General features: G+C 36.8%; 2 protein-coding genes across 2 annotated transcripts; both read left to right on the top strand.

Moving 5' to 3' along the window:
• The first annotated feature begins 1,682 nt into the window (after positions 1-1,682).
• On the top strand, positions 1,683-4,838 carry LOC104100413 (G-type lectin S-receptor-like serine/threonine-protein kinase SD2-5). The gene is made up of 2 exons (XM_070181421.1): positions 1,683-4,325; positions 4,455-4,838. Exons 1-2 carry the CDS (start codon positions 1,840-1,842, stop codon positions 4,687-4,689), a joined length of 2,721 nt encoding a protein of 906 aa, XP_070037522.1. The 5' UTR covers positions 1,683-1,839; the 3' UTR covers positions 4,690-4,838.
• An 8,747-nt stretch (positions 4,839-13,585) lies between these two features.
• Positions 13,586-16,643, top strand: LOC104100422 (G-type lectin S-receptor-like serine/threonine-protein kinase SD2-5). Its single transcript, XM_009607645.4, has one exon. It carries the CDS (start codon positions 13,844-13,846, stop codon positions 16,322-16,324), a length of 2,481 nt encoding a protein of 826 aa, XP_009605940.1. The 5' UTR covers positions 13,586-13,843; the 3' UTR covers positions 16,325-16,643.
• The last annotated feature ends 2,794 nt before the right edge of the window (positions 16,644-19,437 follow it).

Raw genomic sequence — 19,437 nt, 5'->3', positions numbered from 1 at the left:
ACCAATATCTAGCCTGATTGGGTACCGAGCCCCGAGTCAATATCGAGATCGAATTAATATCGAGCTCTAAACCTGAAAATCAGCCAGTACCAAATCCGACCAAGATCGAGCCAGGAGACAAGAGCCGTTACAACCGCACTAAGAGAGAGAATCTCGGCGGGAATTAGAAAAAAACTAATTTATCATGGGATCCCCTCTATGTATCTTTAATTATATCTAAAGTAGGATTCCTCCACTATAAGAGAGATATCTATTATTTTGTAAAGGAGGAGATTAAGACTTGAATACACTCTCATATTAATATACAGAAAAAAACATACTGATATCCATATAGAGATTATCCTCTTGTAAGCTTTATATTTTGATTCTTGTGAGCTTTATACTTAGATTCATCTTGCTTGTTCATAAACTAGTTTTCTATTCAATTTGGTTTGTATTTAATTCTTATACAGTCGATACTCAATATGTTTCTACTTACTCTCCGATTTGTGTCAAGTTATACCACGTACCTTTAGAATTACGTATAAATTCAACTATATCCGTTTTTTGGATAAACAAAAAGGTAAAAAATTAGAAAGGCAAAGCTGCAATGCCAATGCATATTCACCACTGAAAGTAAGAATATCAACTGATATCTTCATTTCTTCTCCCCCAATATGCACATATATGAAAATTAGACACAATTAATGATGTCAATATAGCTGTCACTGCAAGTTGAGAAATCTGAGCGACTTTAATTTGAGGATCTGGAAGTGGAATAGTTGGCAAAGTTTCTTGGAATTAATAATCATAATCACAATTTACTAGCAAAATCCATCTGAAGCATCTAGGAGTAATTTTTTGTTATAATCTTATAGTCAATTGTAGATTTGGCAATGGGATGGATTAAACTTTTTGCGAGGTAAAGCCTCAGCAGAGTGACACACCCCGTTGCCATCTCTAGTCAATAGTCAGCTGCTGCAAAAGATAATAGTAGCACATTGAAAAAGTATTTGTGAAGCCCATCTCCTTGTTGACCGGCCAAAGATTGACAAAGAGACACATATGTTGGAATTTATAATAGTTTTCTTTCCTTAACTGTACACAAACCAGAAGGTGCATATCATAGAAAAGCAACAGCTAATAGAAACAAAAAGGAATCCAAAGATTTTGTTAGAAGTGAAAATAAATGCAGCATGGCAACGAAGCAGTCTCCTGTTAGCTTTCGGACCTAACTGCATTCACTGGAGTTACACATTTTCTAGAAGTTCAGAATTTTCAGTCAATAATAATTTGAGATTCAATATTCACTTTTACACAGTTTGTGAATCAAATATTAAGGCATTAAGTCATAAGGAACTTTTTTTTTTAGTATAACAAGATGAAGCTAAACTTTGAGATATAATAATTGAATGAAATGCCCAGAACCTGCAGCAACTAGGAAGATGCAAAATCTTAATAAAGTATTTTCATTTTTCAAAGCACAGAATATTGTGTCTGGAAGTCGTAGTGTCCCATATTATATTCATGCTTTACTCGTAGAACGGATCTACGAACATGATTCGCTTTCAAACTTTAGTAAATAAATTGAGAAATCATTGTTATAGTCAAAGTTGGCTGCTGATTGGAGGTCAACAGAATGGAAGAAATTAAATGTGATGCGCCTTCTACTGAGCAAAGATTGAAAAAGAGACCCACTCTAATAGAAACTGACTTATGGAGCAAAAATACAATTGCAGAAATCACTTTGGACTTCTGTATATTTTTTTTTTCTGCAACTGTACCCAACAAAAAGGTCATATCCCCAAAAAAAGCACAACAGCAAGCACTAGACTTGCTTTTGGCTTCGTTTAGAAAGCAATGATTGCAGAATGGAGACTGAATATTCCTGTCATTCTCTTCGTTTATCTCATTTTCTCTTCGTCTCAGTTCGCTATATCCAAACAATCGTGGAATATCAATGTCAGTCTTTGGAATTCCACCGCCAGAGTTCCCACTTTCTGGATCAATAATCCTTACGTTAATCGTAATTATTCCACCACAGACTTCTCCGCCATTACACCCATCCTTCTGAGTGGAAAAGATTCTGGCTCTCAGTTCCTCTGTGGCTTCGTCTGCAATTACGAAGTCACAGGATGCCTTCTTGGTACCCTCTTAGTACTCTACAACAGCACCGCTATTGAGAAAAAATATACTATACTTTACCCCCAGTTAGTTTGGTCTGCTAACCGAAACCATCCAGTGAAAGCCAATGCAACCTTACAACTAGGCCGAGATGGTAATTTGGTCCTGGCAGACTCTGATGGTACTCTTGTTTGGTCCACTAATACAACTGGAAAACCTGTTTCAGGCTTAAACTTGACAGAGATGGGAAATCTCGTGCTCTTTGATAAGAGAAATCGCGCAATTTGGCAGTCGTTTGATCATCCAACGGATTCTTTGCTTTCAGGTCAGGATTTGGTTTCCGGTCAGAAGCTTATAGCAAGCATTTCAGCATCCAATAGGAGTCAAGGTTTCTTTTCGCTTACTATTCTCAACGGAAGCCTTGTGGCGTACACAGATACTAATCCACCTCAGTATTACTACGCTTCAGATTATACGAACGATACTGGTTTAAGTTTTGACGGTCACACCCTTAGTCTTGCGTCTACTTTTGCTCAGTTCATGAAGCTTGAGCATAATGGACATTTACGGCTATACCAATTTGACATATATGAGCTTGATTGGAAAGTGATATCTGATGTTTGGACATCTGAATCTGATGTAGGAAACTGTGGGTACCCAATGGTGTGTGGAAGATATAGCATATGTACAAGTGACGGGCAATGTAATTGTCCGTACGAAGGGAACTTTTTCAGGCCATCTATCGGTAGAAAAACAGATCTTGGATGTACGGCGTTGACACCCATAACTTGCGACTCTTTGCAGTACCATAGTCTTCTAGAGCTCAGCGACACCAGATATTTTGCATTTGATGTCAACTTTCAACTGAATTCAAGCATATGGTTCGAGGGGATAAAGTTGGAAGATTGCAAAACGGCTTGTCTGAGTAACTGTTCTTGCAAAGCTGTTGTTTGGGATGGGACTCGAAGGAAAAACTGTTTATTATTGAATGAAGTATTCTCAATCATGGATAACGGGGAGGGAAGAGACAAGACCACAGTGTTTCTTAAGGTGCAGAATCAGTCACCAATCATTTCTGGAGGAAAGCAATCAAGACCTGTCAAAGTGATACTAGGATCTACTCTTGCAGCTCTCGTGGGGATAATCTTAAGTATCACTACTTGGTTTATACTTTTCAAAAAGAGGTCACAGTCCAGCAAGGTTGGGGATTTTCTGGATATAGAACCACTGTTACCGGGAATTCTAACTCGATTCTCTTACAATGAGCTGAAAATACTTACAGAAGATTTTAGCAAAAAGCTCGGGGAAGGAGGATTTGGCTCTGTATATGAGGGAACACTGAGTAATGGCACCAAAATAGCTGTGAAACATCTGGATGATCTAGGTCAAGTAAAGGATTCATTTCTAACAGAAGTAAACATAGTTGGTGGCATTCACCATGTCAATTTGGTAAAGCTCATTGGATTTTGTGCGGAGAAAAGCGACAGGCTTCTGATCTATGAGTACATGGTAAATGGATCGTTGGATAGGTGGATTTCTCATGAAAAGAAAGAAAATAGGCTTACATGGAAGACAAGGCAAAGTATAATATCAGATATTGCCAAAGGATTAGCTTATCTACATGAGGATTGCAGCCATAAGATAATTCATTTGGACATTAAACCACAAAACATCCTTCTAGATCAGTATTTCAATGCTAAGATATCTGATTTTGGGTTGTCGAAGCTAATTGAGAAAGACAAAAGCAAAGTTTTGACTAGAATGAGAGGAACACCAGGATATTTAGCCCCTGAATGGTTGAGCTCGGTAATCACTGAGAAAGTTGATGTGTATGCCTTTGGAATTGTGCTCTTGGAAATTCTCTGTGGGCGAAAGAATTTGGATTGGTCCCAAGCTGATGAAGAAGATGTCCATTTGCTAAGTGTCTTTAGGAGAAAAGTGGAACAACAACAGCTCACGGATATGGTGGACAAAAACGACGAGGATATGCTGCTCCACAAAGAAGCAGTGACAGAAATGATGAGCATCGCTGCATGGTGTTTACAGGGCGATTTCTCCAAGAGGCCTTCCATGTCATTGGTGGTTAAGGTACTGGAAGGTTTGGTGACTGTTGAAACCGACTTAGATTATAATTTCACTAACATACCTGAAGTTAGGGAAGGCAACCAACAGAGGGAAGCCACTATCAGTTCAAGATTTCCTTCAGTTTTATCGGGACCAAGGTAAACAATATGCTTAAGATTTTTAGTCTTTGAAAGAACCAATTTATGGTTGTGTAATGTCAATATTGCAAGATTTTCAAAGCATTACGTTTTATGGTGTATAAGATTACAATTCTTGAAATGTGTTAGGATCGGGAATCTGGGCAGTGCGTATTCGGTCAAAGTGACCTACGTCCACAAGCGGAGAGGAGCAATTTCACTATACCAACAAGAGTACAAAAGAAAGTACAAAATTAGAGTAAATACTCTAATTAATCCCAAATACCCTAAGAGAATGACCTCACAAGATCACTCCAAAGAAAGGGTTCACACAAGTGCTTCCCAACACTCAACTCTCATACAAACACTCTTAATAAAGGAGTAAAGGAAGAAACAAGAAATGAAGACTCAAGCCTTGTTGGTGTATTTAAAATGAACTAATGTCCTTTCCTTTTATAAGCAAAAAAGTCTTGGCCTCTTAGTTGTAAAAGAAAAGATACAACTTGTGCAAATGATATCCACCGCACAATTCAATATTTTTGAGTCCCAAAGAATATTTCCAACAAAGTCTATTTTGCAAATATACTTACGTGAGATGGACTCCATTAGTCAAAATATTGGCCATATTACAAAATGTAATATTGTTTTTGTAACTTCTGCATTAGATTTTTGAACTTCATGTTACTATCATGTAGAGGCTCCTCAATTCGTATGCGATAGGAGATAAAATAGTGTGGTGTTGCAGCTACTGAACGTGTGTTCTAAGTGCTGACATTTGCATTAGGGACTTCAACTGGTAGTGTCCAGTAAGCTTTATTCTGATATGCTATCGGAAAAGAGCCACAAAGCAAATGATATCCATCACACAATGCAATATTTTTGGGTTCCAAAGAATATTACCAACAAAGTCTACTTTGCAAATATTCTTATGTGAGATGGACTCCATTAGCCAAAATATTTATCATATTTGCCAAAATATTTGTCATATTACAAAATATTGGTTGATATAGTAAATTTGCTCCACCCTCTCCGCAAAATCCCGAATGGGCATATGTCAAAATTTAAGGCCATCAAAATCAGACAAGTTGTCTGATTTCGAAACTGTAGTAGGGCCTATAACAGTGGATCCCAATAAAGTATACAACGAACCAGATCTGTGTGCTTTAATGATCATAAGAGCACCTTGAAAAATTTTCAGAACTCCACCTTCACCAGTGAATTTGCACCCAAGAGATTCTAAAGTGCCCAAAGATATGAGATTTTTCTTCAAACTCAGGAACATATCTAACATCGGTGAGAGTTCTCACCACACCATAGTGCATTCTGATCGGAATTGTACCTTTTCCAATAACGTTACAAGTAACATTGTTACCCAGTTGGACAACTCCACCTGCAACAGAATCATATGTAGAAAACAAGTCCCTGCTAGGACACATATGATATGAACAACCGGAATCTAAAATCCACTCATTATCTGATCTGAAACTAGTTTCAGTTGCTAAAAATATAGTTCCCTCAATCTCATCAGTTGCTACACTAGCTTCGGCGGTGTCAGTATTTTTGTGCTCATTTTTTCTTTGTTTATGCTTTTCTTTATTTTTAGTTTATAGCATTCAGAGATAATGTGACATTTCTTATGACAATAGTGACACTCTAAATTATTGTATCTGGATATGAAGTCGGATTTTCTCCTAACAAACAAGCTAACTTTCGTTTGAGTTCCACTAGCTTCCCCAGTAATATCACTATCTATCTGTTCTTTTGATTTTAAGATAAATTTAATATCCTTATAAGAGATATTATCCTTTGCAGTATGCCTTATATGCTTAAAAGATAGGGATAGATAATAAAGCAGTAACACGGCTTGATCCTCATCTTTAATTTCAGCATCTATATTACTCAAATTCATAGGAATGGAATCAAATGTGTCAAGATGAGAGAGAATAGAGGTACATTTACCCATACGAATTGTATAAAGCTTTTGCTTAAAGTAAAGCCTATTTTCCATCGTCCTTTTCATATATAAAGTTTTCAATTTTCCCACATGCCTTTGGTTGTACTTTCTTCAGAAACTTCACGTAAAACCTCATTTGAGAGATTTAAAATGATATATGGTTTTGCCCTTTTATCTATGACGGCAAACTTCTCATCCGTCATTTTATCCGACTTCTTCTCTGTTCCCTGCAACGCCAAATCTAAGCCATCATAAATTAGAATAGCTTCCATCTTTAGTTGCCACATTCCGAAATTTGCACTTTGATCAAATTTCTCAACATAAATCTTTGTTAAAGTCATATTGGCTACTAAAACAAACCCGGTTAGTTCCGGCTCTGATACCAATTTGTTAGGATTGGGAACCTGAGTAGTGCGGAATTTAGCCAAACAACATTATAATGACAATAACAAATACAATGCAAGTTGATACTAACGGCAATTAAAGCATATAAATAAGACACAAATTTAACGTGGTTCGGTCAAAGTGGCCTACGCACACCAGCGGAGAGCAACAATTTTACTATACCAACAAGAGTATAAAATTAGAGTAAATACTTTAATTAATCCCAAATACCCTAAGAGAAGAATCTCACAAGATCACTCCAAAGTAAGGGTGGCATGTGGGCCGGTCCCGAGCCTAAGTGGATCGGTCCAAATGGTCCCGGGCCGGTCCCAATTTAAACGGGCCAAACGGTCCCGGTGGTCTTTTTGTAGGAACCGGCCTAGGACGGAGCCCACGAACTAATGGTCCCGGGCTAAACGGTCTCGACCCACGGGCTAAGTGGGTCCAATAGATACTTTTTTATTTTTAAAATTTTATAAAAATTAGAGAAAAAAAGATGTTAATAAAAATATCTAAGGCAATTCCTTGTAAATTTTATTATGAATTGTGTCCTAAATTTTTTAATTCAAATTTAAAGACAAAAATATTGTAAAGAGATATTCAAAGCATTGCATTATAATTTTATTATATCATTAAAAAATATGCCAATATCTTTCTTCTTCTTCCTCCCCCTTATGGAATGAGCACAACAAGGTGCTAATACCACTATTGAGAAGAAAAAGAAACTCATCAAGATGTGCCAAAATACAAGTTACATAATACATACTATTTTTTGTTCATACAAGTTACATGGTATCTCTTACAAACTTCATAAATCCATTAAGGTCCGGAGGAATTTTCGTTGGTGGTGGCGGAAAAGAAGCTTGGTCATCACCGCTTCCGGGCGAAGCAGAATCCTCCGCAAGTTCAGCTAGCATTTCTTCGTAAGCTTCGTCTATCTCTAGTTGTGATTCAGTAAGTCCAAATTTTTTTCTTTCCGAACGAATCCAATCTCTGAAAAGTATTGATTTTTCCAACCTCTCCCTCACAGACGCTCTATAATCACCGAGTTGAAGTCTTGCTTGGCTGAAAGCGCTCTCCGATGCCACTGTTGAAGCTTGAATAGTTAAAATGTCTCAGGCCATCCTTGAAAGAACCGGAAAGTATTTTTTTTTTGTCCTTCCATCGTTCCCTGTGACAAATAAACTTCAAACTCATTTAATTGTGAAAAATCACTACTAATAGAACCTTGAGAACCCCTAAACCCCGTCCAAGCACTAAGTGCTCTTACTCCCACAGTTCTTTTGGATGATTGAGAATAAGAAGAAGAAGGAGTTGGAATATTTGGTCTAGCATGATCTAATGCAACTTGATAAGCATTATAAATAGTTTGAGCATTTATTCTAATTGAGGCTATTGCTTCCGAAAGTTCAGACAACTCCGCATCTTCAAGTGCTAAACCTTTATAAACAGTTTCATACCAAAATGGAGGACCTCCTAATTTCATACAAGGATTTAACAAAGCAGCAACACCATAAATAGGGGGAATAGGGAAACAAATATTTTTTAAATATTTTTCTCATAAAATTAATAGCAAGTTTATAAATTTCCCCACCCTCTGAAAAATGAGCAAACAAATTTGCATGTTCTGCAATATAAACTAAACAGTTAGAAATAATAGGATATTATTGCCCAGAAAATTCATTTGTAGCAATATAAAATTTTTCTAAAAAATCTACAAGCATTTTAACATTATCCCAATCCGCATTTGTAAGGTGCTCATCATCATCACTTACATGAGCATTAAACGTTGAGTTTATGGGGTTTCTATATTCATATGCAACAACTAAACTTTCATACATGTAATTCCATCTAGTTAGACAAGGTTTAGGAACTTTTCTTTCTCTTAGGCCAAATTCATCCCATCTTTTAAAATATTCTCTAAGTCTACTTCTACGGTTTGAATAAAAAAGCCAGTTAAGAGCCATTTTAATCTTTTCAATTTCAATATTTAAAATTCTCATACCATTACCCACAATTAAATGGTAAATATGACAAATACCTCTAACATGAAAAATATTACTAAATGCAGAACTTAGTGTAGTGGTAAGCAAGGCTACAACATTTGTGTTACTAATAGAATTCACTACTAGAAATTCGGCAAAAACCGACCAAGGTCGACCGACCAACTTTGGTCGGTCAAAAAAAGACCAACTTTGGTCGGTTTTCTTTTGCGCAAAAATGCGGGAAACTATTTTTGAGTCCCGCAAAATTTATTTTTCAAGAAACCGACCAACTTTGATCGGTTTTTTAATTAAAATAAATAAAAATTAATATTAAAAAAAAACGACCAAAATTGGTCGGTTAATTCGGCCGGTCATTTAAAAAACCGACCAACTTTGGTCGGTTATTTTCGTGCGAAAATACAATTAAAGAGTATAAATCAAATAAAAGGCAGTCTTAAAATAAAATGCACATATGATCTAGTGGTAGAATAGTATCCTGCCACAATACAGACCCCGGTTCGATTCCTAGATGGTGAATCTTTTGATTACATAATTAAAATACCGACCAACTTTGGTCGTTTTTTTTTTTGCAATATTTGTTTTTTGAATTTAATTGACCGACCAAAAGGTCGGTCGGTAATTTCCGACCAACTTTGGTCGGTATTCCTTTCCGACCCCTAAAATACCGTTCACACGTAAATGGTCGCGTTTTGGTCGGTTATTGTCCATTACCGACCAACTTTAATCGGTTTTTTTGGTCGGTTTTTACCGGATTTCTAGTAGTGATTATCCATTGAAACTGACATTATTTTATCACTAATGCAAAAATATCTACAAATATACGTAACTGTGCTAGCAATAAACTGCCATGTGTGACGTGAATTAATTATTTTATAAGCAATAATGCGCTTTTGCATTATCCAATCCTTATCAATCCAATGACTAGTAACAGTAAGGTAATCACAGTCGTTACTACTTCTACCAATATCAGTGATAATAGCAACACGACAATTTATATGTGTAAATAAATAGCGCAATTATTGTTCATATTCATGTTTATATTTATAAATATCGCTCTTTACAGTTGTGCGAGGAAAACCTTTATAAGAAGGATTAAAACTTTTTCTAATATAATGCACAAAGTTAGGGTCAGAAGGAAAACTATAGGGTAAGCACATAACAATAACCATTTTTGTCAATTCTTCCCGATCGTTTTTTGGATCATGATATAAAATACCACCAGTAACAGTGTTAATTCCCCGGTAGCATGAGTATTAAACGGAGCATCATTTGGATTATCACTAGTTAGGTTAACTTCAGGAGCAGGACTAGTGGGTGTATCGTCATCCGGTTGAGTTTCATCAAAATCTATTCCCTCCTCGTCATTTTCATCAATAGTTGGATTAGAATAAAGAGCATTCAATAATTCATGGTCTAATTGTTCACCAGCTCCAACATTATAGCAAAATTGACTCTCAGTAAATTGTAATAAACTATTATCACTATCAAGAATAGCAGGTGTAGGACGGATATGGGGTTTGGGTTGGGGAGCCGGGGGCAGTGGAGGAGGAACATATTGGACACTAGATTCGCTACTCTTGAATTTTCCCTTAAGGAAGCCATATTAATTAATCAAATAATAGAAAATAAATAAAACAAACAAAACTATAATATTAAAAATTGAGAGTTGGAACGAGTTTACCGAATTGACGAACAACTTGTTGAAAATTGATTGTCGTTGAAGACTTCAATTTACCAATTTCACATTTTTTTTTACAAATTGTAACAATAAAGTAAGCAATAGTAGCAATTATAGAAGAAAATTAGAGAGAGGTAGATGATTTTGTGAGAAAAATGAAAGAATGAGGGGATATTTATAGTTGAAAATAGGAAAAAAGTATAATTATAAAACATTTGGGGTTAAAACAAAGTTGGCCTCTGAGTGGGGGGGAGGGGTAAATGACTATTTTGTCAGACCCAACGACTATTTTTTAAATGCCCAAACGGGCATAATTTTTTTTTAAATTCTTTTTGACCGTTGGGACCGTTTGGGCCCGCCAAGACCGGTCCGGTCCCGGTCCTAAATGATCCCAAGCCTAGCGGTCCTAAAGTGAAGAACCGGCCCAGAAGACCGGACCAAGCCCACTTAGCCGGTTCTAACCGGTTCAGGCCCAGAAGACCGTTTGGTCCGTGGTCCCGATCCTGGACCGGCCCACTTGCCACCCTTACTCCAAAGAAAGAAAGGGTTCACACAAGTGTTTCCCAATACTCAACTCTCATACAAAACACTCTTAATAAAAGAGTAAAGGAAGAAACAATAAATGAAAACTCAAGTCTCGTTGGTGTGTTTAAAATGAACTAATGTCCTTTCCTTTTATATGCAAAAAAGTCTTGGCCTCTGAGTGGGGGGGAGGGGTAAATGACTATTTTGTCAGACCCAACGACTATTTTTTAAATGCCCAAACGGGCATAATTTTTTTTTAAATTCTTTTTGACCGTTGGGACCGTTTGGGCCCGCCAAGACCGGTCCGGTCCCGGTCCTAAATGATCCCAAGCCTAGCGGTCCTAAAGTGAAGAACCGGCCCAGAAGACCGAACCAAGCCCACTTAGCCGGTTCTAACCGGTTCAGGCCCAGAAGACCGTTTGGTCCATGGTCCCGATCCTGGACCGGCCCACTTGCCACCCTTACTCCAAAGAAAGAAAGGGTTCACACAAGTGTTTCCCAATACTCAACTCTCATACAAAACACTCTTAATAAAAGAGTAAAGGAAGAAACAATAAATGAAAACTCAAGTCTCGTTGGTGTGTTTAAAATGAACTAATGTCCTTTCCTTTTATATGCAAAAAAGTCTTGGCCTCTGAGTTTTAAAAGAAAAGATACAACTTGTGCAAATGATATCCACCACACAATTCAATATTTTTGGGTCCCAAAGAATATTTCCAACAAAGTCTACTTTGCAAATATGATGAACTCCATTAGTCAAAATATTTGCCATATTACAAAATGTAATTTTGTTTTTGTAACTTCTGCATTAGATTTTTGAACTTCATGTTACTATCATGTAGAGGCTCCTCAATTCGTATGCGATAGGAGATATAATAGTGTGGTGTTGCAGCGGCTGAACGTGTGATCTAAGTGCTGACATTTGCATTAGGGACTTCAACTGGTAGTGTCCAGTAAGCTTTATTCTGATATGCTATCGGAAAAGAGCCACAAAGCAAGTTTAGATTTTGCTGTATGGAACAACTGATCGTGCCATAATCAAAGAACTAATGCAAAGGTTGTCTCTTTTTTATGAGAAAAAGAATTATTGTTCATCCACATGGCCTCATAGCAAGGAGGTATTACTAATCCTCCTTTATGTACATGCAGGTGTTTGTAAGTCTGTGTTTTCCCTTTTATTTTCATTCCCTTTCCCCCTTTCTCCATCTGATTTTTCTGCAATAGGTTTCAGACCCCTTCTTTCTGCCTTCATATAGTTGCATGCTTCATCACTGGATCCTTCTTTGTCAAGTACATGCCTAACGTAGGAGAGATTCCCCACTCTTCTCTCTTTTTTATATGATGTAAAAAAAATTATAACTAGAAAATTAAGTAAACAGAGAATTAGTTTGTACAATACTCAATTGGAATGACTGAGCAAACAAGAAGATTTGATGCTACTAGCGCTCTAACTCGGTTCAAGTAGTTAAAACTGCTGGTTGGTACAGAAAATACTTAGTTACATGTATCTAATGATATCCCAAAAGTGATATTATAGATCATTTTTTATAGGTTGGAAAAAAAATCCATTTTCAAGCTAAATATGCAGCTCCACTGTTTAAAAAGTCTCTTGCTAGCTTTGAAGCAAAACTGCATTGGCACAAAGTTGTTCATTTTAAGCAGTTTACAATCTGCTGTAGAAATGTAATTTGAGGATTTAGAGGCTGAATGGGTGCAAAGTTTATTTTGATTAATAACCATAATCATGCTTTACTTGTAATAGCCATCTGGAGTAGAGTGGCAAACGGGTGGGTCGGATATGGGACGGGTAATACAAAAACGGATAAATTATCCGACCCGACCCACATTTAATACGGATAAAAATGGGTTAACCGACGGATAATACCATATTATGTATGTCTTTTTGAATATGATCACTTTGAGTTTTCCAAACTTGAGGAACCCCCAATTTGAAGTTTTACAAACGTAAAAGTTAAACATATTAGTTATACATTATTTATCCATTTTCTAAATGGATAAAATGGTTCTTATCCATATTTGATCCGTTTTTAAATAGTTCATTATCCAACCCATATTTTAATGAATAATATGGGAGGATAATTGGTTTCTTTTATTCATTTTGTCATCACTAATCTGGAGCATGAGGGTTTCAAAGTTTAGTAAATGAAATGAGAAGTCAATTGTTATAGTATTATACTTTGTCAATACTGAGCTTCTGGACAGAGTGTACAAGTCAACAAAAGTTTAATTATGAAGATAACAGCACACTGAATAAGTTTTTGTGAGGCCCCTCTTCGTATTGACCGGGCAAAGACTGAGAAAGAGACAAAGATGAAGGAATTTTACTATAGAGTTTTCTTTCCTCGACCGTACACAATGAGAAGCTCTATATCAAAGAAAATCACAAAGGCGGAGCTAGGATTTTAACTTTATGGATTTTGGATTTTAGAACGATGACTTCGAATGTTAATGACTTGGTTTTACATTTACTATTTGTACATATTTAATGAATTTCGTAACACAAAATACACTGTTTGAGCAAAAGCTACTAGGTTCGACCGAACCCGTAGCTCGGCTTCTGCTCCACTCCTGATCATAACAGCAGGCATTGATGAAACAAGTGATATCAATTTACTTGTCGCTGCAAATTGAGAAACCAAAACTAATGGAATTATGAGGATTTATAACTTCAATGGTTTGTCACCGCTCTTCATTCGCTGTCAAATTTTTGTAAGTATAATGAGAAATCATTGTTATAGTCAAAGTTGGCTGCTGAAAATAGTGTTGGAAGTCAACAGAATGGAAGAAATTGAATGTGATGCTCTTCTACTGAGCAAGCTAATAGAAACTAATGTATGGAGCAAATTACAATTAGAGATATCACTTTGGAATTCTGTATGATTTTCTTTTTCTTTCTTGAACTGTACATAGTTAGGAGATCATATCCCCAAAAAGGAACAACAAGGATTACTATAACACAGAGGGAGTAGCAATGATAGCAAAACAGAGACAATATTTTGCTATCCTTCTCTTCATTTATCTCCTCTTCTGTTTGTCTGATTTTGCTATATCCCAATCTTCATGGAATATAGATTTCAGCCGATTAAATTCTACTGTCGGCCTTTCCTCTTTATGGATCAACAGGCCGTCTCATCTGTTCATAAATTCCACCACTGACGACTTCTATAGTTTGACACCCATACTTCTGCGTGGAAATGCCGGCCCACGATTCCTCTGTGGCTTCTGCTGTAATTACAATGCCACAGAATGCTTTCTTGGTATCCTCTTGTTCCCCAAGGATATCAAAAATTTTCCCCACTTAGTTTGGTCTGCTAATCGGAACCATCCAGTGAAAGTCAATGCAACGTTGCAACTAGGCCGAGATGGCAATTTAGTCTTGGCAGACTCTGATGGTACTCTTGTTTGGTCCACTAATACTACTGGCAAATCTATTTCAGGCTTAAACTTGACAGAAAGAGGGAATATCGTTCTCTTTGATAAGAGAAAACGCGCAATTTGGCAATCTTTTGATCATCCAACGGACTGTTTGCTTCCAGGGCAGAAGTTGGTTTCTGGGCGGAAGCTTACAGCAACCATTTCTTCAACAAATCAGTCTTTTTCTTTTACTGTTCTTAATGGAAGTCTGGTGACTTCCATAGATACTGATCCACCTCAGTATTATACGGCTTTGAATCAGTATGACGCTCAAGGTAGCCCTTATTACGATTTTGACGGTCGAACCTTTACTGCTCTACAAGACCCTTATACATCAGAAACCCAATTCATAAAGCTTGGACCTGATGGACATATAAGGGTGTACCAGTCGGATGCCTTTGATTGGAAAGAGTTATCTGAGGTTTTGTCTTCAGATTTAGGGAACTGTGGGTATCCAATGGTGTGTGGAAGATATAGCATTTGTACAAATGATAAGCAATGTAATTGTCCGGTAGAAGGAAACTTCTTCAGGCCAATAAATAGGAACCCAGATCTAGGATGCTCACAGCTAACATCCATTTCTTGCAATTCTTTGCAATATCATAGTCTAATAGAGCTCAAAGAGACCACATATTTTGCATTTGAGACTAACTTTAAACCAAGTTCAAGCATATGGTTCGAGGGGACAAAGTTGGAAGATTGCAAAACAGCCTGTCTGAGCAACTGTTCTTGCAAAGCTGTTGTTTGGTCTGGAACACCAAGAAAAAACTGCTTATTACTGAATGAAGTCTTTTCTTTTATGGACAACTGGGCAGAGAGAGACAAGACGACTGTTTTTCTTAAGGTGCAGAATTCCTTAAAGGCACAGTATCAGTCACCAATTATTTCTCGACGAAAGCAATCAAGACCTCTGAAAGTGATAGTAGCATCTACTCTTGCAGTTTTTGTGGGAATAGTTGTAAGTATCACTGTGTGGTTCGTTCTTTTCAAAAAGAGGACGCTGCACGACAAGGCCAGGGATCTTCTGGATCTAGCAACAATCTTACCGGGGATCCTAACTCGATTCTCTTTCAATGACTTGAAAGTAATTACAGAAAATTTCAGCAGAAAGCTCGGGGAAGGAGGATTTGGATCTGTATATGAAGGAACACTCAGTAATGGCACCAAAATAGCTGTGAAGCATTTGGATTGTGTAGCTCAAGGAAAGGATTCATTCTTAACAGAAGTAAAGATAGTAGGTGGCATTCACCACGTCAATTTAGTAAAACTCATTGGATTTTGTGCCGAAAAGAGCCACAGGCTTTTGATCTATGAGCACATGGTAAATGGATCATTAGATAGGTTTATTTCTCATAAAAATCCAGCTAATGGGCTTACATGGCATACAAGGCTAAGGATAATATCAGATATTGCCAAAGGGTTAGCTTATCTTCATGAAGAATGCAACCAGAAGATAATTCATTTGGACATCAAACCACAAAACATCCTTCTAGATCAAAATTTCAATGCTAAGATATCTGATTTTGGGTTGTCGAAACTAATTGAGAAAAACAAAAGCAAAGTGGTAACTAGAATGAGAGGAACACGAGGGTATTTAGCCCCTGAATGGTTGAGCTCAGTAATCACTGAGAAAGTTGATGTGTATGCCTTTGGAATTGTGCTCTTAGAACTGCTCTGTGGGAGAAAGAATTTGGATTGGTCCCAGGCTGATGAAGAAGATGTCCATTTGGTTAGTGTTTTTAGGAGAAAAGCAGAACAAGAGCAGCTTATGGATATGGTTGACAAAAACAATGAAGATATGCAGCTCCACAAAGAAGCAGTGACAGAAATGATGAGCATTGCTGCATGGTGTCTACAGGGAGACTTCACAAAGAAGCCTTCGATGACATTGGTGGTTAAGGCGCTAGAAGGTTTGGTGTCTGTTGAAACTAACTTGGATTACAATTTCACAAACGTACCTCAGGTTGGGACAGGCAACCAACAGAGGGAAATCACTATCAGTTCAGTATTGCCTTCCATTTTGTCCGGACCAAGGTGAACAATAAGCTTAAGATTTTCAGTCTTCGAAAAACCAACTTATGGCTTGTAATATCAGATATTGCAAAATTTCGAAATTTAGCATGATATTTGTGATGTATGACATTACAATTCATGAAATGTAATGCCTAGTAACTTCTACCTTAGATTTTCAGTTTCATGTTACTATCATGTAGAGGATCCTCAATATATATGCGAAGGGAAGTATAATATTTTGGTGTTGCAGCTGCTGAACGTTTGTTTTTAACTGCCGACATTTGCATTAGGGACTTCAACTGGTAGTGTCCAAGTAAGCTTTACTGTGATATGCTATTGGAAATGGTCCACAAAGCAAGTTTAGAGTTTTTTGTATTCAACAACTGACCATGCCGTGATCAAAGAACTAATTCTAAGTTTGCCTCTTTTTGTAAGGGAATAATATTGATTATCCACTTTGCCTCAGAACAGGGAAGTATGCGTATGTTCTTGTAAATCACGTATCCTCCTTTGTGTGATGCAGGTGTTTGTGAGTGCGTTTTTCCCTTTTATCATGCTAGATTATAAGCATGAAAACCTTTAGTATAAATTAAATTTCTAAAATATCCATTAAAAGTTAAATAACTTTTTTACCCTTCACTTAAAAAAATACTCCTACATGCGACCCGATTTGTCATTTTGAGAATTAGCGTTCCGTTCGGTGCTTGTCTCGACTAGCTTTAAATGTGTATTATAACTTGCGAGGGTGGTCTAGTTTGGTTTTCGGATGATTCAGGATTTAATTTGAAAAAACAATTATTGTTTTGGAAGCTTAAGTTGAAATAATTGACCGGATGGTGAATTATGTGTAAACGACCCCGGAATAGAATTATGATGGTTCCAATAGCTCCGTATGGCAATTTCGGACGTAGGAGTGTGTCCGGATATTTATTTTGAGTTCCGTAGCTAAATTAGGCTTGAAATGGCGAAAATAGAAAATTTAAGTTTGGAAGTTTCACCGGGGAGTTGACTTTTTGATATCAGGATCGAGATCCGATTCTGTAAATTGAAACAACTTCGTTATATCATTTATGACTTGTGTGCAAAATTTAAGGTCAATCGGAGTTGATTTGATAGGTTTCGGCATCAAATGTAGAAATTAGAATTTCTTAGTTTCATTAGACTTGAATTGGGGTGCGATTCGTGGTTTTAGTATTGTTTGATGTGATTTGAGGCCTCGAATAAGTCCGTAATATATTTTGAGACTTGTTGGTATGTTCGGACATGGTCCCGAGGGGTTCGGGGTGAGTTTCGGACCATTTCTAGGACATTTTTAACTGCTGGTTTTTTTTGCTACAGCAGTATGCATCGCAGAAATTTCTGCTGCATAGGACTGACTTTGGAAGCTTATATCTCGTAACCTATAAGAAATTTAGCGATGATCCAAAAATTAAAAATTATAGTCCTTTGTATCTAGTTTTCAGAAATTTAAACCGTTTGGCAGTTGGAGTTGGGTATAAGAAGTTATGGTTGATATACTACAGACAGTCGGGGAAGAGTTTTGGAAGAGTTTGATGTTTTCAGCATAAGCATGTAATGATCCAAAGGTTCATTTTTAGTTCTAGAGATCGAAATTCGATTTCGAGACTTCCGAGATTTTGATAATGAATTGTAGGAGTGATCTGAAAAGTTTGGTCTAATTTCATCAAGTCGTAATTGGATTTTTAGCGCGAAATATGAGTTAATTGTTTAACGAGCAAAATTGGTATCACATTGAGCAAATGAGTTCCGAATTGAGTTTCGATTGAACGACTAGGTTCGTATTATTATTTGTGACTCATAGGAACAAGAATCGTCAAATTCCGAATTCGTATGATGGGCAGAAACTTAAGGACCAAAAATGGAAAATGGACTTTTAGTGACGGAAAATGGACTTTTAGTGACAGATGGGCAGAAACTTAAGGACCAAAAATGGTCATTTCCTTCATTTCATTTTGGATTTTTGGAGCACGGTTCTTGGGCGATTTTGAGGATTTCTTCCGAATTCGTGGACTTTTAGTGACGAAAAATGGACTTTTAGTGACAGATGGGCAGAAACTTAAGGACCAAAAATGGTCATTTCCTTCATTTCATTTTGGATTTTTGGAGCACGGTTCTTGGGCGATTTTGAGGATTTCTTCACGACTTCGACTTGGGTAAGTGTCTTATATCCAAAAGTAATTATATTTCATAAATCCATGGTTATATACATCATTTATTTCGGATTTAAATGAAAGAAAATAAGATTTTTGCAAAACTTTTCAAGAACAAAAATTTTACATTTGGAGGTCGAATTGTTATCGAAATTTGATAAAATTGATATGGGTGGACTCGTAATTGAATAGGTTATCGGATTCCGAGCAATTTTTGAGTTAAATTTTGAATTTTGTTCGAAAATTAGTATTTTCGTATGGAATTAATTCCTATAATTAGTATTGACTGAATTGAATTAACTGTGGCTAGATTTGAGGCGTTCGGAGGCCGATTCGCGAGGCAAAGGCATAGCAGAATAAAGAATTACACAGTTCGAGATAAGTAACAGTTCTAAATTTGGTCTTGAGGGTATGAAACCCCGGATGATGTGTTACATGATTGGTTTTGAAGTGATACACATACTAGGTTACGGGCATGTGGGCGTACACCGTAGAAATTGTGACTTGGTCAAATTTTATAGAACTGTGTAGTTGAATAAATTGTTGTTATATGTACATTCTCCATGTAGTAGAGAAATTGAAACACAAATCATGTTTAGATTATGTGTTGGCAATATAGGGACCCACAAAGGTCGTGCATATGTTGGATTATCTGCTAAATTATTGTTTTGTACTCAGTCACAGTTTATTTATTTATTTTATATCAGTCTCTATTGTTCATTATTGATGCATCATATTATTGTTGCTTGGGCTGATTTGCATGATCATTGAGAGCCTGAGAGACTGGAGAGATTTATGACTGTGTGAAGCCGAGGGCCTGATTGTGAGATTTTATATTATAGCACGTGAGTTGTCCGTGCAACACGTGAGTTATCTGTATAGATCCATATATTATATTATAGCACATGAGTAGTCCGTGCAACACGTGAGTTGTCCGTGCAGATCCATATATTATACTATAACATGT

Source organism: Nicotiana tomentosiformis, chromosome 7, assembly GCF_000390325.3.
Source record: "Nicotiana tomentosiformis chromosome 7, ASM39032v3, whole genome shotgun sequence".
Classification (NCBI taxonomy): domain Eukaryota; kingdom Viridiplantae; phylum Streptophyta; class Magnoliopsida; order Solanales; family Solanaceae; genus Nicotiana; species Nicotiana tomentosiformis.
This window is presented reverse-complemented; position numbering and strand designations above follow the sequence as displayed.